This window comes from Drosophila takahashii, chromosome 2R (genome assembly GCF_030179915.1).
Source record: "Drosophila takahashii strain IR98-3 E-12201 chromosome 2R, DtakHiC1v2, whole genome shotgun sequence".
Taxonomy (NCBI): Eukaryota; Metazoa; Arthropoda; class Insecta; order Diptera; family Drosophilidae; genus Drosophila; species Drosophila takahashii.
In genome coordinates, this window is record NC_091679.1 from 30,547,827 (window position 1) to 30,574,735 (window position 26,909).

The window sequence follows — 26,909 nt, forward strand, 5'->3', positions numbered from 1 at the left end:
CCCCTCCCCATAAACGCATCTTCCTTTTGTCAACTTCTATCTTTTTTCTGCAGTCTGATTTGCTCTAAACTAAATCACTTTCTATTCAACAGGAACCCAACTTTAACGAGGAAGAATAGAAGGAAGTTCTGGTGGAGAAAGGTGATAGATAGAACCGAGGAGGAGAAAGGAGTATGGAGTGACCAGCAGCAGAGAAGTGAACAGAGTGACAGGCGATAGCCACAAAACAACTCGGGAAAAGAGGAAAGCAGGACCAGTTGACAGGAGCTCAGCCAATAAAAGCCAACCAAACTCAGTCTGGGCCAAATTTGGACACACTGATGCAAAAAGGCAGCGGAGGAGGCCAACAGCAACCGCAGCAAAACAAAACCGGAAAAGTTGGTCTGAAAGAGACTGCAGAAGTGGGAAAAAGAGGAGCAGCCAGCGGAAGCCGAGGCTGAAAAGTTCCCAAATTCGGCAGACAGACCGTTCCCACTTTCCACTTTCCACCGGAACAGTTAGCAGCAGTTGGAATTTGATTTTAACGCTCATTCGAGAGATTGGGATCCCTTTCTGATTCCTGTGTTTGTGGCACCAGCAACTGACAACCGTCACCCAAAACAGCAGCAACTGGCAGCCGAATTAGAGTCAGCACCAGGAAAACTTCACCACGGAAAACTCCACCCCCAAAGCTACGCATCAATGGAAGCACAGTGAGATTGGCTGTCAAAGGGGAGGCACCGGAAAAGGGAGCAGGACGAGAAGAAGCTGGGGAAATGTTCGCCACTTGCGGCGACACATGCTCTGACATTCTATTGACTCCTCGCACCCTCTAAACAAAACAAACTCCACCATGGGACTCCTCCAACATCCCCTCCCAATCCTACTTTTGTGCCTGGCGTTTTCCAATTCGGTCAGCGGCTATCTGAACATTTTCATCAGCCACCACGAGGTGATGAAACTGATGGGTAAGTCCAGTTCCGTTTCCGGTTCTTAATCCATTAATGAAACTTCGATTGGGGACTGACACACCCACTCCACCAGGGTCTATGATTAATAGTTGGAGGCCAAAGTGCGACAGGACAAATTCATTGATCCCCAAACACGAAAACACAAACAATCCCCGAAGTCGGCGACCATGTCACAGTCATTAATAGTTCCGAAATTATAGTTGACCATTAAGGATAGGTTGGTAACAAAGGGGAGGTGGAATAATGTGGGGATACTTAGTGGGGCGAAACCAAAACAAATCGCACACAAATCGATTTCCTTTCGGCCTAAACCATCCACCTTCACCTCGCTGACAGCTGCAAGTAGCTTTCACCTCCCCATTTTCCACTTCCCTCGAACATTTCCTTTACACCCCCTCCGCTCTACATGTTCTCCTTGTTTGTTTTCTTGTTTTTCCGTTTGTTGCTCCACGCGAATTCTTGTTATTGATGGCGCCGGCTCCAGATCGAGCCAAGGCCAAGTTCCCCAGCCCAACCCAACCTCCTCCTAGTGGGAGCTACACGGATTTCATAGACGTGCCAAGGCGGAATGGCCTCGTGCTTGTCGTTTGGCTCGCGATTTTCCTGCTCCTCAGGTTGATTAATGGATCTCAGAAATGGGAGTTCAGGAGGGAAGGGAACTCCGATGTCGGGGAAATGGAAAACTGGCCTAGTTGGCGGTCGCTACTCCATCACTCGTCGCTTAGCTGGTCACAGCATTTTCCGGCACTTAGCTGTAATTGGAGCATAAATGCTTCCATCTCATTATGCTTCGTTTCGTTTCCTAGTTGCCAAATCAGGGCACTTCAATTAGCTGATGGCGTAAATATAATCCGCAGTCGTATCAGATGGATGACAGATTGATGGATGAAATGCATCCAATTATTCCCATCTATCTCCCTCGCCTTTAAGGCATTCAAATGCATTCTGGTTCTGGATCAATGGGGCAAGTGGGCTCTTTGCTGGCAATTGCACTTTATAAGCAACCATCATCGTCACTTTTCCTGCGCTTTCAACTATTTACCCCCATGCAAATCGGATTTCATTAGCGACATTTTAAAAGATGTTTCCACTTTGTTTGTTGCTCCTCGCCATTTCCCTGGCTCCACTGGCAGATTTTCCTTTGAGCTTCCTCTCAGGTTTCCTCCATCCACTTCTAAAAGCTCGTTATGTTTCTAACGACCAGTTAACACCCCTGGTGGATTTCGCCCCGTTTTTTGTGATGACTGCCACCCTCTGAGTTGTTCCGATTTGAAAATTAACAAGCAGCATGAAATCAAACAAACTGACCCTCATCCTCCCCTTATTTCTCACACCCCCGATGAAAAATTCCTGTGCATGATTTTTCCTAGACTTCCACCTCATTTCCCTTTCATCCTCCACTGCCTTTCGGTTTCCATGGGAGTTTCTTCATGTGGAAATCTCTTCACGGATGCACGAACTAGTTCCACTTCCATATGATTCTTTGCTGCATTTCCCTATATTTTAATACGATTTATCTACCGACAAATTGTTATGCACTTTTCGACTTCTTTTTGTAGAAGAGTAAACAAAGTTCATAGCCTTCTTCTCAATTCGTCTCAATTGTCACCGACGAATCCCTGAACTTTGCCTTTCCATAAACACCAGAAAATTTTCTCAATGAAGTGTCGACGGCAATAAAATTAAATATTTTCTGCGCTTTTGTTGGAGATTTTCCGCCTCTGAGTTCAATTTGGATGTGTTGTCCCAGCAACGAACCTTTTCCCCGTTGCCACTCCCCCTTCCGCCCCCTCCCCCTCCTTCCGCTGAAGACTTTCCTGTTCAAGGGTGCGTAAAAATGCAATTTCAACAAGTTTCGCTTTGATGTGCACACTTTTTCTTTGCCACCCGATCCCATTTCTGCGCCCTTCGGACCAGCTTCCATCTGCCCCACCCTCAGGGTGGACCACAACCTTCGGCGGGTGAGCTCACAATTTCCCTGCAAATGAAAAGTTAATGCAAAAGAAAATTATTTTTAATGAATAGAAAACAGTTGAAAAATCCCCACATTAATATACTCTCCCCTGGAGATGTTTCTTTTCCAGGGTGGTTTGGCATCTGGAATCCATCTTTATTGCTCTTAAATTGGTGAAGAAATAGGAAAGGGGAAATCAGAAACTGTGCCAATTGAACGAGCACTTCTCATCTCAGATTCATAGGTCAATTAGCAGTATCGTCCTTAATCAGCGACGAGGTGAAACTGCACTCCCCAGAGATCGGAAGAGGAGGATTTCAGGGGTGGAGTGCACCGTCCAAACTAATGACACTAATTATCCTCTTAATCTCTTATGCAAATAGCGCCTCCTCTTTGTTGGCAATGCGAGAGCTGAAAACACGCACCCCCTTTCTCCTCCACCCCTGGAAACACATGTACCCCCTCCATAAGATTATGAGTTGCGGTCGCAGCGTCACGTGTGTGCGGCGGAGTCATTCAGACAATCGCAATTGCAGGAATTATAATTACGACCAGGGAGGGAAGGCAAGTTGAGGAGGTATTACCATAGAAGAAGGAGTCTTGAGAAAGGGAAATCTAGAAGAAAGGAGGGTCTCCATAAGCGCGGTGAAACTTTCGCAGGCAAAGTTGGCGGCACCGTGATATGAAAGACGAGCAAAGTTTGACACTTGCAGGGAAGGGGACTTAAGGGGGATTCAGGAGATATCCCAGCCAGCAGCAGGATGAACTTGTGCAGGCGGTGAACATGCCAATTGATGCTGCTTAAAGTGCAGTTCAGGATTGAGCTCCCCAGTGAAGCCAATCGAGGTGACAGGAATTACAAGGGTTAAATTGAACACTTGCGACATCTCTGAAATCAGAAGTGAATTAATTGCGGCAGTCACTTATTCAAATGGCTTTACTAAAACTTCCCTTGGCATAGATGACAAAAAAGGGAAAGGACTGAAAGGCAGGTGAACATTGTCCTTTTCCCGTGTTTGTGCATATTTGATGGAAAGCACTTTGGGGTTATGTTTGTGTTTTCCCACTAGCTCATAGCAATTTCGTATGGCAGCAGGTTGTTTGGGACGCTGTGAAGGTGCACTTGGCCGAGTCTGGAAGCCAGGCTGAAAACGCGACGGGGAGCAAAGCAATTTGGGACTGAAAAACAAACCAGGAATGGAAATGGGAAGTGGAAAACGCATAGAAAACTGAGCTGGTAGAGGGAAACAGTCTGAAGATGTAGATGAAGCTGAGAGCTGGATGAAACCTAACGAAAAATGCTTTTCTTGTTCTGTAATTGGATTTAAAATTGTTTTAAGCAGCTAGCGAGCGCTTTGTTCTATCCTAAATGCAGGGGCTTTCCTCCTGCCTTCCTCCAATCATCCCCCCACTCGGTCCGCCGGAAGCGGAATTGCTACATTCAACATCCGGCGGAGTCTGAGGAAGAACAAGCAGCAGCAGCTCGAACTCGAAGAGGGTAAACATCCAGGATTCCACTCGGTTCCCACTCCTTTTACTTTGGGTGAATAGCGAACTTGGCCTGATCCCGTGGAGTAAATAATACACCCCCCAGAGAAGTGGGCGAGCGAATAGAAATAGGAAGAGCAACAATAAAAGCGGATGAAGAAATTTAATTTCACGTCGTTTTAACTCAAGCAGCTCGTCTTTCAATGCCAGCGGGTGGGGGGTTTGAATGGGGAGTGGGAAAGATCAGGACTCCAGGACTTTTGAACCCGCCAATACAGTCGCAGTTGACACCTTTTAATATCCCTTCTCCCAGGACGCCTGTCGCTCCTCATTTCACTTGCTCCTCGTCCTGAAGGAGAACTCGAGACACTCCCTGCATCGTCGCCTGCTGGTGACGGATTCGATTTCGATTATTATTGTGTCTTGGGTTTTGTTTACCCACCAGCATTGTCACCTCGTGTCTCCCCTCCCTCCTTCCCCTCCCCTGGAGAAAATCAATTTCCGCTTTATGGCAGAAATGCCAGAGAGAAACGCTCGAGGGGAGTGTAAACAGCAAATGCACAAAGTTTGCTCAGCAGGAGGAACGAGCTTCTCTAATGGAGTGGGTGTGGCCCGGCAAATTGCGGGGAAACTTTCGCTTTGCGTCTGCAGTGCATCCTGTGCAACCACTCTCACCTCGCATCCTGTTGGTTCTCCATTCCATTCCCGCAGGACTCGAGGCGGACCTGTTCTATGTGCACGAGGGAGCCATCAACACATACGCGATGCACTTCACCGTTCCAGTGCCCGCGGATGTCCATGAACTGGAGTTCTCCTGGCAAAGTCTCATCGCCTATCCGGTGAGATACCCGATGTTAGCGTCCAAGGACCTCCGATGATTAACCATTGCATTCCATACAGCTGCCGTACGAAATGAGTATCGAGTACAACACCGACCAGGAGGCACTGGGCACGCCCACGCTGAGCATTCCGCACAAGGGCCTGGTGCCGCAAGAGATCGAGTCCTTCCTGGTCTACCTGCCCTGCACCGGAAATGCGAGCCTGCAGATGCCCGTCAATGTCAACATGGTGGTGCGGGCTCCTCCCCGCTTCAACGACACCCGGCTGCACTTCAAGCGCAACAAGATCTGCGCGAAAGGTGGGTTTCATCGCAGTCACATACACACCCACTTATCCATCACTCATCGGAATTCCGTTTCGTAGGCATCTCACCTGAGCCCAATCAATCGCCCGCCCCCGCCCACGCCCCCTCGCAAGGACCCGCCCTGCTGAGTGCCGCCGCCTGTGCTTTGGGTTTGGTTTTGGCCGTGGGACTGGTGGCCAGCATGATGTATGTGAGGGCGCGCAAACAGCTTCGACAGGATTCGCTACAGTGAGTTATAAACATCCACCCTCCCCCATAAAACCATTAACACTCTACCCCGTTTTTAGCACCAGTTTCACCACCGCAGCTTATGGCAGCCACCAGAACGTGTTCATCCGACTGGATCCCCTGGGAAGACCACCGAGTTCCACGGGGTCCTATGCTACCATAGCCAGCCTCAACAAATACCCGGCGGACAGCAAGAAGTCGTGCAGCATATTCGACCGTAAGTTCATTACCCACCCATTGCCCATTTGGGATGATGACCTCCAATCCGGGGAATCCCCCAATCAATCCACAGGCTTCAGGAGCTCACCCATCCCCACCCCCTATGCCACCGCCCTGCTGCCCATGAACCTCGAACAGGCCGCAGAGACGATTTACTCAAAGCCAGAGTCGATCTGTCCCTCGAGGATTTCCTACTACGCCTCCTCGCAACTGACCCAGGTGAGTGCCGTGATTCCACTATCTAGTCCACTATCACCTTTCCCAGGGGCTTGATTGGATTCGAAATGGGGCCCGGACTGGGTTCCACTGCGGAATCAAAGCCTTTGATATATTACGACACGTGGCGGGCGCAAATGGAAATGGAAATACCCTTGAAGCAGACTCTCCTTTCTGATTTCGCCGTTGCCAGGACTACCCTCTAATTTGTGCCGAGCACCACTCGATTGCTCCCCAGGCGGAGGACCCTCCATCCACAAGCCACCTTTCCTCGACGATAAAAATTAAATTCTAATTTATATTTACGAGCTGATAAAGCTCCCGTAGTGCGTTAAACTCGAAACAAGAGCCATTCATAAATATGCGGCTTTGGCCTCCCGCTCACCCCCTCAAGGATGTCTGGGTCTGATTTCGGAAGGGGAAACTTTCGTGTGGCGCTCACGTACTTCATGTGGCAGGTGCAAAGTGGGCGAAGGTGAAGGCGACACACAAACCCAGTGCCTCGAGAGGCAAATGATGTGAGTCTCTTCGGAGGAAGGAGGTGGAATGTCCGCCTAGATAAGCGAAAGGTGCTCCAGTGAGGCAGACGCAGACAGTCTGGCCCTGTTTATCTTAGCTTTGTTTCCAATCCAGTGAATTTCATAGCCCCTGGTCGAAAATTAGTAAACTTAATCCAAACTAACCACAGAATGAACCAAATCCATTAGGGTTCCCTTCACAACATTTCGATTATTTTCCATCAACTTGAGGCTTGATGTCTCCTCTTTAAAAGCAACTCCCCCTGGAGGGAAGCACATTAGCATTTCTTTTGGGCCTAGTTAACTTCTTGGTGTTGTGGAAATCTCTGCCAAATTGGAATAAATTATTTAGCAGCCTCTTTCAATTGTTGTCCTTGTAAACATTCCTGAGACCCAGAGACTCTGGCATTTTTCTAGTCGTACTCCATCCACTGACATCCCCGACATCATGATGTCTAGGCCATTTTCGTCACCAAGTTCTAACGCAATTTCCATCGACGCATAATTAAATATTCAATTTCCATGGGGACTCGAGGGGATTTTTATGTGCTCGGCTTAAAGCTTTTCTTTTGGCCTGATCCTGCTGCTGTTTGCCCAGCGATTTCTGTTTGTTTAGACTTCAATTCCATTCTCATTACGAGAACAGCCTCCGATTGCAGATGGTTCCTCCCCTCACTTACATGGCTATCGGGCCACACACAATGCCAAGAGTCATATCCATTCGGATTCGCTCTATCTAGTGGAAGGATGCACGCATCGAAGCAGACGACTGGGAATTAAATGAATTCCCCCTTTCCCCTTAGTTTGGTTCTATCTATATACATATACCCCCCATTTCCACCGAAATCGTAGTGGAGATGCTGTCGGATGCGAAGTGGTTATGGAGATGGGGATGCGGTTGGAGTTTGAGAGTGCTTGCCATAATTATTGTTGTTCCGTGCTGTTCAGCTCCCCATCCAAAAGGATCCTTTGGACCCGAAGCACTCCCCTTCCCCCTCTTTTTGGCCATGTGTGAGCGCTAAGCCAAGTATGGCACATTTTGGGGGCACAAACGAGAGGCGAACGCACTCATTTAGTCAAACAATTATATCCAATTGCACACAGATACTCCACGCACCCACACACACATCCGCAGTCTGGCTCTGTTCATTTGTGTGGAAATATCTCATTTGTGAGGGGAGCCAACCCCCTCCCCCTTTTAATTCTATTAAATCAGTCTATAAACGTCGGCCAACTTGCTTTAATGTGCAGCGAAAGTTTAGCAAAAAGCAGTAACAGTGAAGGCCATAACAATGGGGCTGGAAAGGGGGTGGGTTGGGAGGGTTGGCTAGGGGGAAGTAGTGGCACATAACAATAAAAACAGCAGCGAGCAGAAACCAGACTACAGCTGTTGAAACATGACTTTGTGCTTGTTTAGAAACACTTGCAAAATATTATTGCAGCAGCAACAACAGGAGGCAAATTCCAAGGGGGATGCTCCATTTGCAGGAGATCCAACAACCATGGAAACGGAATTCATACAGAGGCATTAGTATATTGGATCAGCTGGCAAAAGAAGAGCAAACAGCGGAATCAGGACGAAAGGAACCCAGTAAGGCTGTAATGGGTTAAACAGAAGCCAAGAACATCGTGCCACGCATTTGAATGGCATCATTAGGGAGAAAGTTGTCGAAGTGCTGGGGCGTACTCGCCGTACTGAGGAGCAAGGAAAAGTTGGATATTAATTTCCATGGAGCTGCGAGCATGTCCTCCTGTTTTATGGAGATTACTGGATCGACAAATGGCAGACTAACCTGAGCAACAGCAGGAACAGGTGCTAATTAAAAATGTTGTTGGCGCCCCATTAAAGAAATTTGTAAATCAACCTGCTCAGCAGGGGAGAAAGCTCCATGGGGGTGGTGCTAGAATATACTAGAGGGGAGCTATCTCTGGGACTGGGGAGTACTACTCCCCTAGTTGAAGTCTGCGACACGTCCTCCGTTAATGGATTTACCACTGTTGTTCCATTTGATTAAAAGGCATTACTTACATTGGTGAAAAAACTTTGTGTGGAGGGGGAGGTAACAAAAAAAGTTAGGGCCCTTAAAGAGACAGTTAATAGGCGACATGGTATGTGACCAGCCAGGTGACGAATCCAAGGGGTTAAGCCGCCGAACAAAAGCCGTCGCCAAAGGTTGACAAATTACCCAGCCGGCGGTCGATATTTTTTCAAGTCGCTCAACTCTCAGCCATCCGCCGGGGATTCCCCTTCGGTCGGCAAACTGCGGCGGATGCTTTTGTCTGGCATTACACTATATTGATTGCTTCCTGTCAGCCGCAGGAGAGACAAACGGAAGTGGCGGATGTTTCCTTTGTTCCGATTTTTCCTTTGTGGTCCAAGGACCAGGGATTTGCCCCCTTTCGTTCGAGGCGCTGGCCATCACCCACTGCACTTTAGTTCACTTTTTGCGTTGACGCAACATGGAAATCGTTCGAAGCGAAATTAGAGAACAAGATTTACCCATTAAAATGCTTGTACGTAGCTTTAATTGACAGTCGGTCCACTGGTCGCTTAAGTGCCTTTCTTGGGGAGCAACGAACTGGTCAAAACTGCTGCGATTTCATTTACATTTCACATTTTGCAAACTCAACAAACCGAGAAAATCAATGGAAATCCGTGTGGAACATATGTAAATTGTGCAACCGCATTATTAAATGCTGAATCGAAGGTGGGTGGCGAGGGGGTGGTTGAAATGGTTAATGGAAGGGGGCAGCCGCACAGGTGAGTACCTTGGGGGCGTGGCCCGGACACGCAAAGGCTAATTGAAAGGCAATTATGCGTGATTAAGTGCGTGTAAGCGGCGACTTTGGTTAAGTATGCGCCACCTTTAATTAGAAGCCCGTAAAGCCGAGGCCATCCGACATCTTCCCTCTTCAATTATGCATTAACCGAAAGAACCTTTTTGGCTGGCCCCAAAAACGCTTATTAAACGCCGGGCCTAACGAGGTCGACTCATCAAAATGCCATGCATCAAAGGAAGGCAAAGTGCGGCAAAGGGGGGTCGACCATAGCCAAATCGATCAGGCATAAATCAAACGAAATTCAAATTAGTCGGCCCCGGCAAATTAGAAGGCACACACAGTTTGTCCTGGCAGCAACGACCATGGAAATGCCAAAATAATGAGAGTTCAGTTAGTTGGCCCAAAAAAAAGTCCAAGGGAAAAGTCAGACGGAGAGGCTTTCCACTTTGATTAAAGGCTTTTTCACATTGCAAAATGGCAGAATGGGGGAAATGGCACAGGACCTGTTGTCAGGTAAATTGAAATATAATTGAGCCAACGGCGAGCAGCTCGCTCTGTCAGCTCCACCTGGCAGCCGGCTTTTCATCTGGTTCCACTTCACTGCCATGGCTTATTAGGACAAGGCGACAGGTCGTATGCGTGATGCGTTCAAAATGCTGCCATTGTCTGGCTAAAGTAAAACTCATTGCTGGTGCGGCAAGGGCGGAATATTTGCAACAGCATCAGCAATTTGCATAGTTTCATTTTGTGTCAACAATTTTTTGGCACAGTGGGTTGGAAATAATTTTTATTAAATAGAAAATAATAAGGAAACTTAATTAAATTTGTGACTTACAGAAGAAAAGCGTATAGCCGTCTACACAAAAAATATGATTTTAACTAAAAAGTATTACTTTTCACATTACAAGAAAGAAAATTATCTGATAATTATACTGAATTATAATCGAAGATTAGACAGTAAATACACACAGAAGAAGTTTTATTAGCAAAGTAATTTAATGTGACATTTATTATTTTATGCTGAATCATTAATATCAATAATCTTTAAAGAGTGTATATTTCTTAAGTTGAAATTAATTAATTTATAACAGACTCCACTTTTCCGCTTCTCTCGTCGTGTACCAAAACAGAACTTTCCCACAGAATTTTGTTAGAGGTTGCCCGACTCGAAAGTTGCAGCGGTGAGACTTCATTAAAATATTTACACCCACCCGCCCCACTGTGCGGTGTTGGAAAATTGTGTGAAAATGTTGTGCTCTTTTTCCCTCTGTTGTTGCCAAAAAGTTGGGCTGCAGTTTCGCTTTGCCGGCAAGTGACGTGCTGACGGGCGTCGTTCTGGCAAAATTGTCATCAAGCGTTTTTAATTACAAGCCGTGCGAGATTTTGGGGGCCCGAAGGGGGCGTGGCAGGGGGCGGTGACGATGGTTGCGGTTGTTGTTTCTGCGGGCAGCCGTAGAGCTGCAAGTGACATAAGCAAATCAGACGCCTGTCAAGTCGTATGTGTTTCGTTGTTTGTGCTTACGTCACTGGCAGGCCAACCCCCAGGAAACCCCACCCCCTCTCCCACACCCTTGTTGTCATTAGAAATGTCACAACAACCAAACAGCAGCAGCAGCTGCAGAACCTGCTCTCAAACGACAACGACCCATCCTGTATCCTTGACGACCAGCTGAAATTTCAGTTTCAAAATTCACTACCCACATTCCCCACCCCCAGCCAATAATTTACCAGCAGCCGTATCATGATCAAAAATTGGGTGGGGTCACCATCAATTGGCAGCTATTTTCGGTCTTATTGGCCATTCCGAATTTCAAATGAAAAGCCAAGCAATAATGTCTCCTCGTTTGACATCTCATCCGCATTTAATATCGAGAGCTGAAATGAACATTTCCATTTGCAATTCGAGCTGACGGGGGGAGGCGCTTTATAAAATCGCTTTCCCCATCCTTGTTTATTGGGAATAAACATTGGCCCAATCTCGTTTTAATTTTACTGATATTTTCCGCATTTATTGGCCTGCTCGCACAGAGGAAAAATTTCAAGTATGACTTCAATGACAATCAACTGCGATTGAAGGCAATAAAGTTAAGTGAGCAGAAGTCCATTGAAGTAGACAATTATTTTATTTGAAACTGAGTTCAGGCATTTAACTATTTAGAGAGCCACTTGGAGTGTTTTTTCTGAGTATTTGAAAATATTCAGAGATTGATAGATGCTGACTACGCATTCTACAGATAAAGCTTAAAATGTAACAAATAATTTTGCACAAAAATTGAAATATTTTAAAGTGGTTGTGGTTAAGTGTGTGTTTTACAACTCCTACTTTTTAATTTTTTGAAGATAATATATTTTAGGTATTTAGAAGTTGATCTATAAATTTATTAAAAGGGATTAAATTTGTAGGTTTAATTAAACTCATAATAAAAATAAAATATTTTTTGGCTTGGAATTTAATAAAAGTATGTAGCTTGTTCATGAGAACTTAGATAAGATTCTCCCCCAAATAAACTTAATTTCCATTACCATATTAAAATCAAGGCTTTTAAAGACAGTTCTCCAAACTGTAACTAACTATTCACACACAATTTCTCTTTGTGCAATAATTAACCATTAATAACTACTCAAACTTCTGCCTTTCAATTGCGCTTCCGCTGTTTAATGTTAAACCGATTAAATGAATTCTAATTACACTTGAACGGGGCTCATTAACGCAACCAGGCACATGTTCTGCCAGCGATTTAAGCCGAGGAACAAAGGACGAAGGATGTAACGGGATCCGTAGAGTAAGCAGACAGGTTCAAGGTCTGGCAGACAATTGTTGTTGTGTCTCTGAATGGGGGAATGGGATCCGTTTGCATGCGAATTCTGTAGGATTTATGGCTCAGCACAGGATACGCCCCACCAATCGCAGCCACAGGACCTTAACTCCTCCCCGGCTTGAGGGGCCAGCCGAAGGGACAGCTTTGATGATGGAGTGCGATATTGTTGCGTTTTAATTGAATTTTCTTTGTGGGCCAGCAGCAGCAGCGCACCGCCAACAGCAGCAGCACGACAAATACAATAAAGGACAAACAGCAGGAATCGCAAACGGGCAGTTGGGGCTTCCCCTTCAGGAAAGTGGCAATGAAGGCAATAATGAAATGAAATTCACTAACAAAAGGCAGCCAACTATTGTTTTTATTGCCTTTTGTCGCTGTTGCTGCTGCTGCTGCTGTTGCGAATGTGCTGCAATTGTGTCGTTTGGCTTCCTCCCGGCGGTCGTGTCCTTTTGTCCTGCTTTCACAGGAGCTGTTGTCAGGCCACACCAAATAATATAATTCCCGCATATTGCCAGCGGTGGTTTTTAATAAAAACGTTATCCACCTGCTGCTGCTGCTGCTGGCTGATGGAGATTTAGTGTCCAGGGAAAAGCCACTTGGATGGATCCACTTGAACTCGGCCGCAGTTATGCAGATTTCTGAGGGAATTGTGCGGATTTCTCTCGTGTTTATTAGACCGAGTTTCTTTCTTTCTGTCTATTTTTTGGGCAAACTGTTTCATGTTTTATGGGAATAAATGTGCTGCGTAGGCTGGAATTCAAGAGGGGGAATTGAGTTGGGTGAACGGAGTACTGGTTATCTGGCAGCAGACTTTGTTTGCCCAAGACGAGTTCGCAATTTCCTACAGCTGAGCTCCAGCAACGGAAAAGTCCCCTACTTCCCCCCAGAAAAGCGGCTGTGCAAACATAATGCTCGGCGAATTAAAGCTTTTTTGCCAGCCAATAAATTATTCATGCTGTAAGACAACTGAGCGAGGGGCTAAATTATAGCTGAAGATGGCGAAGATGTGGGAGTGCCTTGGAGCGGAAACGGAACTCAATTCATTAAAATGAATGAACGGAGGACGGAGAGCGATGAACGGAGGAGCGCAGCCGAGTGCATGACTAACGGTAAACGGATGCAAGCTGAAAGATGCAAATCCGGCAGCTGAAATTGCTGTTTCTGTTGCCAAAGTCGTCGCCAGTTGGCCTTTTTTGGGGCGGCGGGCGAAGGGTCCTTAGTTGGCCCAAATTAGATGGGGTACGGAAATATGGAAATTTATACAGTTTCCTCCACTCAAGTGTCCTGCCACTGAGCAGTTTGCTTGAGCGGAAACCCCTTTGCGAAGCATTGAAGGGTGGCCATCTTGATTGCAATATTGCCTCAAAATCATCTAAAAGCGTACTTGAAACCCCTTGAATGTAAATTCGATTTTCCGCATGCACATTCCCTGTTAATAAATTTATGGTCGAATTTATTATTAATTGGTTTTGTGTGTTAATTATAATCAACATACATTTTTGAAATTGTGAACGTAAAGCGAATAGAGAAAGTGCAATTTAATTTCTAGGCAGTTTTAGGCAAGAATGATTATAGGTTGGCCAGGTTTGAAATAAAATACGACAGGTTATCAACAACCAAATCAAAGCAAATATTAAATTACAGTTTGTATGACATGTAAATGAATACATTTGCAGTTATTGCCAGCAGCTTGTATTCAAATCTAATTAATACGAAATATTAGAGTTCCGACTTTAAACCTAATTAATTCCCAACGTTTGATTTTCAGGCCTGCAGTCTGTCGACACCCAAGAGCATTCGAAGCAATGGCAACGGCCATTGCACCAGCGGCAGTGGCAGTTTGAGTCTGTTTGGGGGACTTCCCACCGGCAGCACCATCACGATGGCCAGTCACGGGGACAAGGGAAACCAGCGTCTGCGGCGGATTCCCAGCGTCCAGCCCGGCGCCCTCAGCTACGAGGAGCTGGTCAGAGAGGGCACCTTCGGCCGGATCTACGCCGGCAAGCTGGGCGAGTCCTGCGAGGCGCTCGTGAAGACCGTCATCGACGGCGCCTCGCTCACCCAGGTGGCCTGCCTGCTGCAGGACGCCTCGCTGCTGATCGGCGTCAGCCACCAACACATCCTGGCCCCGCTCCTGGCCAACACCGAGCTGCCCGGGCCGCCGGAGATCGCCTATCCCTATCCGTCCAAGGGCAATCTCAAAATGTGAGTAACTAGTAAGATGAATATGAGATATATTGTGAGGGTGTGCAAGTGACTGTAAGATGTACATAAAAAGCCATTCAAATAGTTTTAATAAAAATGATGTTTTGAAAAGCTTTTTTGGCTTTAACTGCTTTTTATGCATCTGCAAAAAAGTAAGCATACTTTTTTTTTGGATTTCATTAAAAATATTTGTTTTAGAAAATGTTATACATTTTTAGATACATTCTAGATACTTAATCCTGAGACTTAAATTTTCCATAGCTATAAATTAAAAGATCTTACAAATTTTCAAAGCTTTTAATAAACCAAAAAATTAGATGGTTGATGTTCACCGAGAGTATATAAAATTATATTTTCGAACAATTCAAATATGTATAACTTTATTAGTTAGGCTAAGACATATTATAATTTTTATATCACTTTTAAAACAATTTGCAAATTTCTTTCTCTAATCAGGTACTTGCAAAAGTCGAGGGAATCCAGCACGGCATTAAGTACCCGGCAGCTGGTTGAGTTTGGGCTGCACATCACCAAGGGTTTGGCCTATCTGCACTCGTTGGGCATCGTCCACAAGGACATTGCCACACGCAATTGCTAGTGAGTATTAGTTGACCGTTTCAGCTGTTTATCACTCTGAAATCTAATCTGCTTACCTAAATCGCAGCCTTGACGAAGAGTCGTATGTTAAGATCTGCGATGGCGCCCTGTCCCGCGATCTCTTCCCAGACGATTACGACTGTTTGGGCGACAACGAGAATCGTCCGCTGAAGTGGCTATCGCTGGAGTCGCTCCAGAAACGGGTGTACGCCACCCAGGGAGATGTGTGGGCCTTGGGCGTGACCTACTGGGAGCTGGTCACCCTGGCCCAGATGCCGCACGAGGAGGTGGACATATTCGAGCTTACCAATTACTTGGCTGCTGGCTTCCGGTTAGAGCAGCCCGTCAACTGCCCAGATGAATTGTAAGTTGTGCACCCGTAGAAGGCGAAGAAGTGTTGCTGAAACTAAAAAATATATACCATTTCCACTCTCTCTACCCAAAAAATCAACCCCTAGCTTTACCGTTATGAACTGCTGCTGGCACAGTGAGGCCAAACAGCGACCCACGCCCTCACAGCTGCTCTCGTATCTGCAGGACTTCCATGCGGATCTGGGCATGTACATCTAAGCGAGACGAAGGACTGACGGGGGATCCAAGTGGTATCCAAGCGGAGTCAAGCGGAGCGAAGCCCAATATATAAATTAATTGAAACTTTTGCATTTTAAATGTGAGATTAAATGTGAATTTACCTGTTAGAGTTTGGCGCAAAACCAATTACAATGAAAGCCAGCTAACTTCAGATACGTAAGCAACACGCCGACACACACACACACAGTACACTGGGGTGGACCTCAATTAATAAGTTGTAATAATAATAAGGTCTCGACCAACATCATGTAAAAAAGGGTAAAAGCAATGGCCACACTGTCACTTAATTTAAACATCGAATATACAAGGCCACACTGCGTATGAGTGGTACAACTCAGAACCAACTCACTGCCCTTTATGCCTGCATAAACACAATTAGCAACTCACTCTGAATAAATTGCAAGCTAGTACCACACTGCGTATGAGTGATATTCTAGACCAGCTAACTGCCCTTGATACCGAAGCACGTCAAAATTCAAATAGCAAGCGAGGTTCACCCAGCAATAGAGCAACTATCAATTTTCTAACGAAGTGGCTCCCGCCTGGGATCCATGGGTTAAACGTTAGATAAAACTGACATTTAAGTAGTTAGCAATTGAATAACAAACACTCACAAGCAGCGAAACACACAGACACACACGGACACAAACCTTACATGATAAATGAATGTGAATTATTGATGTGCATATTTTATTGAATGTGTGTAGTGTAAGCAAAGGACGAAGGATCGAACGGGGGAGAGAGATGCGACAACAGGATGCGGAATCTTTTGTTCACGATTGTTGTCCTCGAGATTGTTACGAAAGCGATATATTTATTTACCTTGATTATTATTTTTACTATTGCGTATGTCATAAGGGAGAAGTTCAAAACAGAATCTGAATCAGGTGAAAAGGAAAGGCGGCAAATGTTAAACCGATGGCAAACAACCGATAAACATTATTCACACCTCACACCCACTACCACCAGCACAGAAACACACAAACAAACTTGCATGCGTAGAGCGCCCTTAACACCCTTAAATACTTAACCCCTAACTTGCTCCTCGCTCGCATAGCGCTCTAATTCAGTTTTGGAGAACCTTGTCGCAATCCTTTCGTTGCTCAATTATCTCGATGTCAAAGGACATGGGGAGTAATCTCCGCTCCTGACAGGACACGCCATGAAATATGCAGTATGCAGCTGTGCATTTCGCTCAGTGCATTTGTAGGTGCGTGTGCGATTGTTTCCGAGCCAAAATCCCCAGCTTAAGACATCCTTGTTGTTTGTTTATGCCTTTTAGTTGAATTTCCCCAGAGTTATGTATTAATTTGCATTTCCGTTAGCCAAGTCAGGCTGCAACTTAAAGTTGTCAGGCCCCGAAAAGCCCCACACCCAAAAGAAGACACTTGGAAAATATACTGGGATGAGCGGAGATTTGGGAGGTGATTTATTCAATGACTTATGCCATTTTCAGCCATCCCAATATATTTTCTAGTTAGTAAATAGTTAAAGCTACCACTTAAACGTAGTTTAAATGTTCTCTGTAATAATCAAACACAAATGAATCAGCAAAATAAAAAAGAAATACCCAAAATAAAATACAAGAAACAGTCACGCACCGAAATAACTAAGGATGAAATAGAAAATAGTTCCGAACCAGCAGCTGCTTATTCGTCTAGCTACGTAAGCTGACTCCAATATTGTTTATTCTTAAGCTTCGCACTCGACTATGGAAACGTTACTAAAGCAAATACTGAACTGCAAACTATCAAAGCTCTCTGCATTTAATAAATATTCCCCAAAAAATGAATACGGCTGCCAGGCAGCTCGCACACACAGAAACAAGCTCACCCACACAAACACAAACACCTACAATTATCCTGTGGAGACAAACAAATTTCCAAATAGATTATAAAGCTAAGGAGACGGAGCTCTTGAATCAAAGGAGCAGGCCACTACTATAACTAACTGAATGTGTTTCATGTTTATATATGTGTACGTGAGTGTATGTCTATGACTAAACGTATATTTTGTCGTCAAATTGAAAACTAACTGTAAAGGCTATTAAGTGGAAAACAAAACCAATACCAGCAAACGTGGAAAGCCCGGAAGGAAAAGGCTAAAGCAAACACACACAGTACACAAACTCACTCACACACTACCCGAAAACTGAGAAACCACAAAGCAAAACAAATTGTCATTCACTCTACATATGTCTCACTCTTTAACTCTATATAGATGTATCTCTGTATCCTACTTTTAGATATACTCTAGCGTATGATTGTATGTGTATACAGAAACTCGAAACTTATGCGTTTTCGTCTAAAACAAAATGAATGAAGGAATATCTGCTAAGACACACAAACACTCGAAACGCCCTCACACCTTTAAGAACCCACACCCCAAAACCCACCCCACCCACCTCTCTATCTATCCGAACGCTATTATAACGATGGAAGTGGGCGTGGCACTAAGACAAAGCTAAGAACCAGAACGACAACTGAAAGCAGAAATTCAATTTTTGTGAAAGCGACAGCCGAAAACGAAAAACAGAAAACAAACATACAAAAAAAAAGAAACAAAGCAAATAAATTAAATGTTCCTTTTGAATCATAAACAAAAATTGCAATCTGAGCAATCCGAGTGCTTTATTAATCAACTGACGGTTTGTATAATGGGGGGGCAGTTTAAGAAAAAAACGAAATGCATCAAAGGCCTGTGGAGAGGGCCTGGGGATTTGGACCGATTCGATGGGCAGAACAGATCCATGCGAGGGCACGTTCGCACACAACAGGAGCGGCTCCAAGGACTTTGAGAATTGGGCGGCACACTTATGGGGCTGTAAAAAAAATCTGACCCTCGGCTGACGGTTTTTGTTGGCACAAACTTACAATGACATTTAGTTTTATATTTAATAGGGCGCTGCTGACCGCTGCTTTGAAGTAATTCATTATAAAGTCAAATTCTTTTATAATGAGCTTTACATAAAAACCTAAATCCAATTTTAGACTATTGCTCTTACTCCACCTCCTATTACATAGGGATTCCTAAAACAAAATTCATTAAAATCTGAATTTTTAATGCCCTTGATTTTATTATTTAAACGTCACAATTTTGCCACTATTATCAGCTGTGCGGAAAGGCTTTATGAAGGTTCCCTTAAGTGCTTTTAACCGGCCCTGGACAGGGTCCGCCATCCTTTAACTCAAACATATTTGCCGTGCGTGTCAAAAACTGAGCGATGCGCATTTGCTGACCCCACGTTACCCTTTCTTCACGGGATTCGTTTGCGCCGCTCTAATTACAAAGAAAGTTAGCTCAAGGATCTCGACTTAAAAATACCCTAAACAAAAAAATGGTTTACTAATCTTTGAACAGAAGCTTTGAAATGACTAAATATTACTAAAGAATTAAAAGAATTCAATAGTAAATAGAAATAGTAACAGAAATTCATTTTAAAATTGCATTAAGAAAGACAAGAAACTTAAATAAAACACATAAATTCAAAAATAAATAACACAGTGATGAAACTTTGAAAATATTTTATTTGAAAGACCTTTTTGGTTACAAATTGGTTATGTTTGACCACGAGATGCCTTCCCTCGATCCCTACAGTATCCAAAGGTCGTATATACCCACTGTATCATCTGTACCTCGGGTACATTCAATCTTTTTTGCTCTCGCCCTCTGAGCTGTCACTGGACATTCGCTTTTTCACCCGTCCTCATAACGACAAAACTTTGAGTGGCAGCCCCACAAGAGGGCCGGCAAGGCTGCGTTATGTGTTTGCCTCTGAGCCGGCAAAAAAATGGAATCGGAAAACAAAACAAACTAAATGGGAAAATCCGGGACCAAGTTTGTCGTGGAACAACATTGTTGGCCCTGCGTGTGCCCCCGACTTGGGGAAAATGGGAAATCAGAAGTGCGAGAAGCGGAAGACTCCAGCGCGGATATTCCAACAGGTGTTTGGGCGGCCATTCCACGGGATTAAGTTTTGTAATTAGGCGAGTCTGATTGAATTGGAAATCATGTTTGGGAATTAATGAGCAATTAGTTGACGCATTATGAGTCTGTCCACCCGATTTTTGGCTGGTTGTATTGATAAGATCACGGGATTAGATGGGGCTCATGAATAATACATATGTTATACACCCTTAAACATAAAATGAGTTAGGAAAAAACTATAAAACTTATAAAACTAAATATATTTTTGTAGATGGAACAATCTACCTTCCGTAACATACACCTCAATAGATTTTCGTTCTCATAGAGAGTCCTAAAATAGTCGGATTGTAATATTTAGCAGTTAGAAGGCTTTATTAAATGATTCTAATAGAGGGTTAATAATTTAAAAATGTAATTCAAAATTAATCAAATAATTAATAATTCCACAACATAAACTAATAAATAACAATATGTATCCCATAAGGAATAATTCCACTACATAAATTAATAAATAAATAAACGTTTTAATGGAAACCATAATTTCTCAACTGTGAGATTCCGAATTGTTTGTTCGATAGTGTTGGTTGATTGATAAATGAGGGGGGTTGCTTTCACTTGGGTCGAGCAAGCCCATTTGGCAGGCATAAATCAGAATTCCTGATTGAGTTTATCGCAGCATTTTGCTATTTTAATCCATTTAGCATTTAATTGGCAGCCAGAGGACCCGAGAACAGGCATGAAATATGCAAAACGCTTTTTAAATCATTTAAAAGGCTTTATTATTTATGAATTCTGATGATTTGTGGCACTATGCCCGGAACGCGCCGGAAATCGATACCGCCAGGCACTAAACCAATTAAATATGAGTAAACATATCAGGCGGTCTTTGGCGGCAATGATCGAAATGTTAGATTACAATATAATGTGTGTTTTTATCCTGCGGTTTTCGCAGTGCATTTTTTACGCGCCATTTTCGACTCAATCGGTTTAATTGTTTATGCAGTTCGCGTTTGCCTGGAATGTTAAACAAATTGCGGTATTGCGGCACATTGCATTTTTATCTTCTCTGCATTATGTGCTCTCGCTGCAGCATATGTGTTTTTTACCGCTTTTAATTAAAATGATGTATAAACTTACATATCTGTGTGCACATATGACGAAGCCGCAGAACTGCAAACCACAAAATAAATAGATTCCCCGATCAAACGAGCTGAAAGCCCTCAACTGCGATTATGTTTACGAGCTGTGGCGCAAGGCTCACTGGATTGTTATTACAGCTTCCAGTTATCGCAGTGGATTTTCCATTTGATTAAACGTAAATATTGTAGCAAAAACAATGGCCAAAAACTACAAGCTGTGCTGAGGACTCGCAACTGCCAATTGTTTGGGAAAGTTCATCAATTTGACAGCGAAATTCAATTGGCAGGCGAAATGGAATTCGTTCGCTGTTTGTTGGTTGAACTAGAATGCTGCAGTTGCATTAATTAAAATTTCACACCCGGCTGCACGGCGAGCAACAATAAACCACTGGAGTAATTCAACTTGATAGACAGCCAACCCGGCAATTAAACATTCGGTGCGCCCAAGATCGAATCTAAAGTTGTGTCTGCCACAACAGCAACAGCCAACTTATCGCCAGCTGCAGCTTTTGGCCATTTGGCTGAATAATTTGGGGGTGGTACCAAGTGCTGACAACGATGGATTCCGAGAGCAGCCAAAACAAAACCAACTATCAGCCTCTTATTTGACATGGCTTTAAAGCGTTTAACAAATTTTTATTTTTATTTATTTTTTTTTTTAATGTAAAACCCTATATCTTTTTCTTGTTCGTCGCTTTATTTGAATTAATAATTTAATGTTAAAATACTTCCTATTTTAGGGAGATATTTTCATTTACAAATTAAGTATAAAAATCGATTACGTTTTTACTGTTGTATTTAAAAATTTGTAGTCATACACTCAGAAAAAAATCGCCCTAAATTTTAGAAAACAACAACACCCCACACCGACAGAGGGGTGGAGTCGGCATAACTCCCGATTCCCCGATTTTTTTTTTCTTCTTCTTATTCAATTTTGCAAAAACCAACCCTAAATTTAAGAATTTTTTTTTCTAATTTTTAGAAATATTTTTTCTAAAAGACAAGGCGAGCTGCCTTTGGCTTAAAAAGTATGGCGATTTTCTAAAATTCAGGGCGATTTTTATTCTGAGTGTAGTGATACAAATGTTGTACATTCATTAATAGATTTTAAACTAAAAACTTGACAAGTATTCAAGTAAGATGTGTTTATAAGGTTTCTAAAATATTGTAAGCCATTAACTTAAATACCAATTCTAAAATTCCGACTTAGCTACTAGCTAGAAAAAAGCCATATTCGCATGTCTGTCCGTTCGGCTATTGATAAAATAAAATGGCAAAAGCAGTTTACAACTTTCGACCGTTTACAACTAACAAAGGGTCACAAATCAAGTTGGTCGGAGGGTTGGCTCGTGACTAACCGGAAGTCGCCATGTGCAAGAATTCCAGCAGCCCCACCTCCAAATCTCTCCCCTCTCCCCCTCCATTTTCCATTTCCAAGTTGGGCCGCCTGCAGTGTTGCGATTTAATTAAAGCGCCATTAAGTCAGCAATTAACAACAACAGCAATAGCAACAATGCCAGCCAAAGCAACAGCAACAACAACAAAAACAACATCCAACAAAGGGCAAACAACTTTGACGCCCTGGCTTCGGCTTTAGGTTTTCCTTTTGTTTTTCCCGCTTCCGTTTCCGCTCCTCCCGCTTTCATTATGTTTGCTTTGGCTTTTTTTGCTTTGTTGCGGCTGGCGCATTAAATTCTTTTTGCACTGCTATCGCTTAGAGAATTCATTAGCAATTGCACACAGGGGGACATTCATTGGGCGTCCCTATGAGTTGCTGGCCAGAAGCCATTTTGCATATTGCAGGAAAAACAGAAACACTAAGCACTGGACCCACACCCCCCGGAAAATTGGAAAAGTCGCCAGCCCTTGGTTCCGCCGACATAATTAGCTGGAATATTCCAAGAATTTTTCAATCGCTTAACAAATAAAATATTATTCTTTGGTTTTCCGCTGAAAAGGTTTCCCTAGTATATACAAATGGTTGTTGAACAAACTATTCTTTAATTTAACAATAATCGTGTGTTGTTTAACTTTCCGCTAAAAAGGTTTCCTTAGAATAAACAAATTGTTACTGCCAAACTATTCTCATTGCTCGACGTTTCGCTCCATTTTGTGTTTTTCATTTTAATGAAATAGAATTTAAAACAAATAAACATTACAACTCCACTGAAAGTTGCTTTGAAAATTTGTGAAATAATTATTATTCGCTCAATTTCATGAAATTAAACAAATAACCATGAGAATACCACTGAAAGTTGTTATGGAAATTTAGGAAATAATAATTATTTTAATAAAACCCGAAAGTTTCGGTGTTCTGGCAACGTCAAGCATACTTAAGTAGATGAAACCAAACAAATAAACGCATTTAAAGTAAAGCCAAATTTTATGAAAAGCACTTAAATATGAAAAATTCCTTGAATTCGAAATAATGCGAGGAGTGAGTCTGCCCATTGTGATTGTGTGGATTATTATTTCGCCTTTCCATTGTTTAGCATGGCAACTAAACTCGAATATTGGTCTGCGGAAGGGGTCCAGAGGTTGCGAGAGGTTTCTACGGCACAAAAAACACATTAAAAACATAAAATAAGCCCGACGCTGCTGCTGCTGCCATATTCCAGTTTTTTTTTATTTTCCTAATATTTGACTTTGTTCTTTCGTTCTTTCGACGAGAAAGTTTTATTAGGGGTACGTGTCAGGGTTGCCATGTGTGCGGATGTCGAGGGGATGTTTAGGGTTAGACTGGGGTTTCGAAGGGGTACGACGAATGAACTGAAACTGTCAAAAGTGCACATTCCGCTCTTGACATTTTACCAAAGCGCAGCTTGAACCCTGCTCCTCAGGGGTGTGGGTTTTTGGGGGGGTAATATGGCTACATAGCTGGAGGGGGAAAGGGGGGAAAGTGGGAAAGTGTCGTGCCAGCGATTGGCATTGAAAGCGCAAATGAAAGGGAAGTCCTCTTTTTGAATGGCAGTGGCAGCTTGCGATGGAATCCCAGACATATCCCAATCCCAGAGGGTGGAACCAGCCAGCGCTGGAAAATACTGTCGGCACGCGTTCGTCCGCCCCCCCAGGGGTCGTACCACCCCTCCCCACTGGAACGCCCCTGACAAGCAGTTAAAAAAGGCTAAACGAGAACGAGGCATAAACCCAGAAATTTGCTCTCTGTACGTTTATTGCTTTTAAATTTGCCAATTGTCGAATCTGGCGATGGTAAGTGCATGTGAGTGCACTGGAAAAAATTCAAAGTAATAAAGCTGCAAAATATACAGAGGATACAAACGGTTTGATAATGAAAGTTCTTACTTACATTCTTTTTGTCAACAATTGTACTTACCTTTTACTTAAGGCTTATTAACTTTAAATTCATTAATATCATAAATACATAGAATTAAAAAACACTTGACTATCTAGGTGGACTTATAGAAGGTTTGAGAGTTACATGAGTGGGAGGAAGAAAGACACCTTTGAAACTAGAACTGGCCATCTTAGAATTTCGAGGATATCGAAATGATACTACATAATATCAAATTGACCATCGTTACATATCAAGTATTTTTTGGATGAAAGCATTCCAATAAATAAAATAAATAGAAATTCGATTTAAAATTTCTTAAATTAAAAGTTGTTTTTTTTTTCAGTGCGCCTGTCTTCCATGTTTGTTTGAGCCAGTCTGTGCGAGTCTACAACAAATTGCTTATCAAGCGAACGCATGTAAAAGTCAAACTGAAAAGGGGCCTTGCGAAAGCAGCAAAAGCCGCCCTTAACTTGGCCAATTTAAAAATGGAAATCGATTCCCCCGAGAACTGGCGATGTGTCAATAAAATGTGATTAACAAGTTGCTGCACAAAATGCCAGCACAGACTGCAATCGGATAATGGCAATGGCAATGGGAACATAATGGTCCCCCGACATTCCCTCAGGCATTTGTCGCTGCTTTGTCTCCCTAGTTGTCATTGTGGGGTTTTTTATTTTTTTTCCTGTTTTTGAATATAGTGGGGGAAGCGTCCTGGGGGAGCGTGGCGAATTATCCCTTTCATAAGTGACAAATACGTCCACCCTTATCAGCCACGGCTGCTGCAAGTAATGAGATTTTATTCCGAAGCAACTGACTTCGAGCCGTTGTAATTCGCAATAAATATGCAGCAAAGTCCGGACCAGCAACTCGATCTCTGTGTCGGGCGATAAGGATGCCAACCCCAGGTCTTCCTTTGAAATAGTAACTCTATGAATGCATTCCTTTGGAGATTAATCGACGCTACGGACGCCACGCCACAAGCATGATGGGAATTATCTCCGGACTTAATTAAAGTTGAGCAAAGTTTCAGTTCAAACAATATTAATTACAGCTTAGGTAAGGTTTAAACTCTGCTTTGTAAACGTATCTTATTCCAAAGTTGTGTGCATTATTTGTATTGAAGGCTTGATTTGTAATTTAACTAAACAGAATGCTGTTAGTATAACAAGTTCAAGTTCCAACTACTTAGCAGTGACTTATTTATATGGACGTTGAAGTTATTTACGCGCGGGCCCTTTATCAATTTACAGATAGGATTTTGCATAAAAATTGTAACAAGCATTATTCTACGATTTACAAGTATAGGTAAAACGTTTTGATCCCAGTTCAAACCACGGAGGGCAAAAGCAAGAATTTATTTTGCACAGACTTAATAATAATGTGTACACATTTTGCGTTATTAAGATTGTCAAGCAAAGACAACAGTTTGGGAATAAAAAAAGCTTTAATGATGAATTTTATTCTAAACCTTAATTAATGTTTGGAAATATAAGGAGTTTATGGTTAATTAAATTGTAATCCCTTGATTAAATTCATTTTAATCACGAAATTATCACTGGTAATTGTGACTAAAGAAAAATATTAGAGAGAACTAAAGTTTATTAGTATATTATCAATAATATGTTTTATTATCTAAAAAAACCGAATCCGAATCCCATTTTGATTGACTATATTTCTAATGGAAAACTTCGAATTAAGACCAAGTGTTTCCAGTTAAGAACCGGTATCTTTTAGTTGAAATCAGCAGCTGAGATTTGTTCCGATCACCAATTTTTTATTCTGGAGGGCTTAGCGAGACTTTAGTGATAAGCGAACCGAATCTTTTCCAGGAAGGCTGGCCCGAAATGGTCGGAACAGCCTTGTTTTGCACAACTGTTGGCGTGAGTCAGGTAATCTTATCGCCGCCTCTTGATTGCCGGGGGGATTCTTATACTTTGATTTCGTTTTGCACTATTTGGCTTTTTCTGCGAGACTCTCGCCCGCATGCCCACTTCATGGGGACCGATAAGCCCCCGACCTGTAACCAAAGTTAATTAAAAGCGAAGCGCTTTTGTAAGCATTGTCTTACTCATCGCGAGCGAGGCGCTATAAAGGCAGAGCGTTTTGAACAGCTAACACCAAACATTCGAAGAACGTAGAACGAACCAAACCAACATGCGTATTCTGCTCGTCCTCTCAGTTGTCCTGGCCGTGATCCTCGGCTGCCACGCCTACAGTGCCACCTGGGGGCGCAGGAACAGCAATGATTACCTCCTCTCGCGCACCGTCACGGTCCGCAATCCGGTGAAGAACAACTTGTGGAACGTGAACGTCCAATATCCGAGTGGATTCTACAACATCTCGGTGGTGTATGTCTATGACAACTTCAAGAACAACTCTGGAGCAAATCCCAGCCTCTACTCCGGCGGTCCGGGCTACAAGTTCTGCACCGTAAACCTGAAGGGCCAGGTCAGCCGCGGCATCAACTCCACCGTCGAGATCTGGGGTCGTTAAGTGATTGTACGAACATAAGTTAAACGAATAAAAAACGCTGGAAATTCTACTAAAATGTAAAATAGTTTCTTCTTATTACCAACAAAGCGGTTCGGTGGCGAAATGTGTTGTCAAAAAAAGGAAAAACAACTATACTTATCCTGTTACACACAAAAAAATTAGACGCGTGGAATTAACACATTCTAATACGTAAGCATAATAAATGGTTTATTACTGTTACTATTTAATAGCAAAGCAACTCTAAAATAGTAAGTAGTGTGTATTTTGTTGTTCTGAGAGGAGCTATTAGTTCCGTAATTATACCAATCGTTTTTTTTTTTTGCGTGTAGCTGAGAATTTAAAAAA

The 26,909-nt window shown here is 43.2% G+C and overlaps 2 protein-coding genes across 2 annotated transcripts; both read left to right on the forward strand.

The window, feature by feature from the left end:
- The first annotated feature begins 832 nt into the window (after positions 1-832).
- On the forward strand, positions 833-15,908 carry Drl-2 (Derailed 2). The gene is made up of 10 exons (XM_017146363.3): positions 833-947; positions 5,104-5,231; positions 5,293-5,530; positions 5,596-5,764; positions 5,824-5,981; positions 6,057-6,202; positions 14,086-14,522; positions 14,979-15,119; positions 15,187-15,483; positions 15,578-15,908. The coding sequence occupies exons 1-10, from the start codon at positions 833-835 to the stop codon at positions 15,687-15,689; spliced, it is 1,941 nt and encodes a 646-aa protein (XP_017001852.2). The 3' UTR covers positions 15,690-15,908.
- Positions 15,909-26,182: 10,274 nt separating this feature from the next.
- On the forward strand, positions 26,183-26,619 carry LOC108060545 (probable salivary secreted peptide). Its single transcript, XM_017146263.3, has one exon. It carries the CDS (start codon positions 26,226-26,228, stop codon positions 26,562-26,564), a length of 339 nt encoding a protein of 112 aa, XP_017001752.1. The 5' UTR covers positions 26,183-26,225; the 3' UTR covers positions 26,565-26,619.
- Positions 26,620-26,909: the final 290 nt, after the last annotated feature.

Excerpts from the sequence above, each read along its gene's own strand:
- Drl-2 (XM_017146363.3), top strand. The coding sequence starts at position 833 with ATGGGACTCCTCCAACATCCCCTCCCAATCCTACTTTTGTGCCTGGCG. Across the intron at positions 948-5,103 it reads CGAGGTGATGAAACTGATGG|GACTCGAGGCGGACCTGTTC; the intron begins GTAAGTCCAGTT and ends CCATTCCCGCAG. Across the intron at positions 5,982-6,056 it reads GTCGTGCAGCATATTCGACC|GCTTCAGGAGCTCACCCATC; the intron begins GTAAGTTCATTA and ends ATCAATCCACAG.
- LOC108060545 (XM_017146263.3), top strand. The coding sequence starts at position 26,226 with ATGCGTATTCTGCTCGTCCTCTCAGTTGTCCTGGCCGTGATCCTCGGC.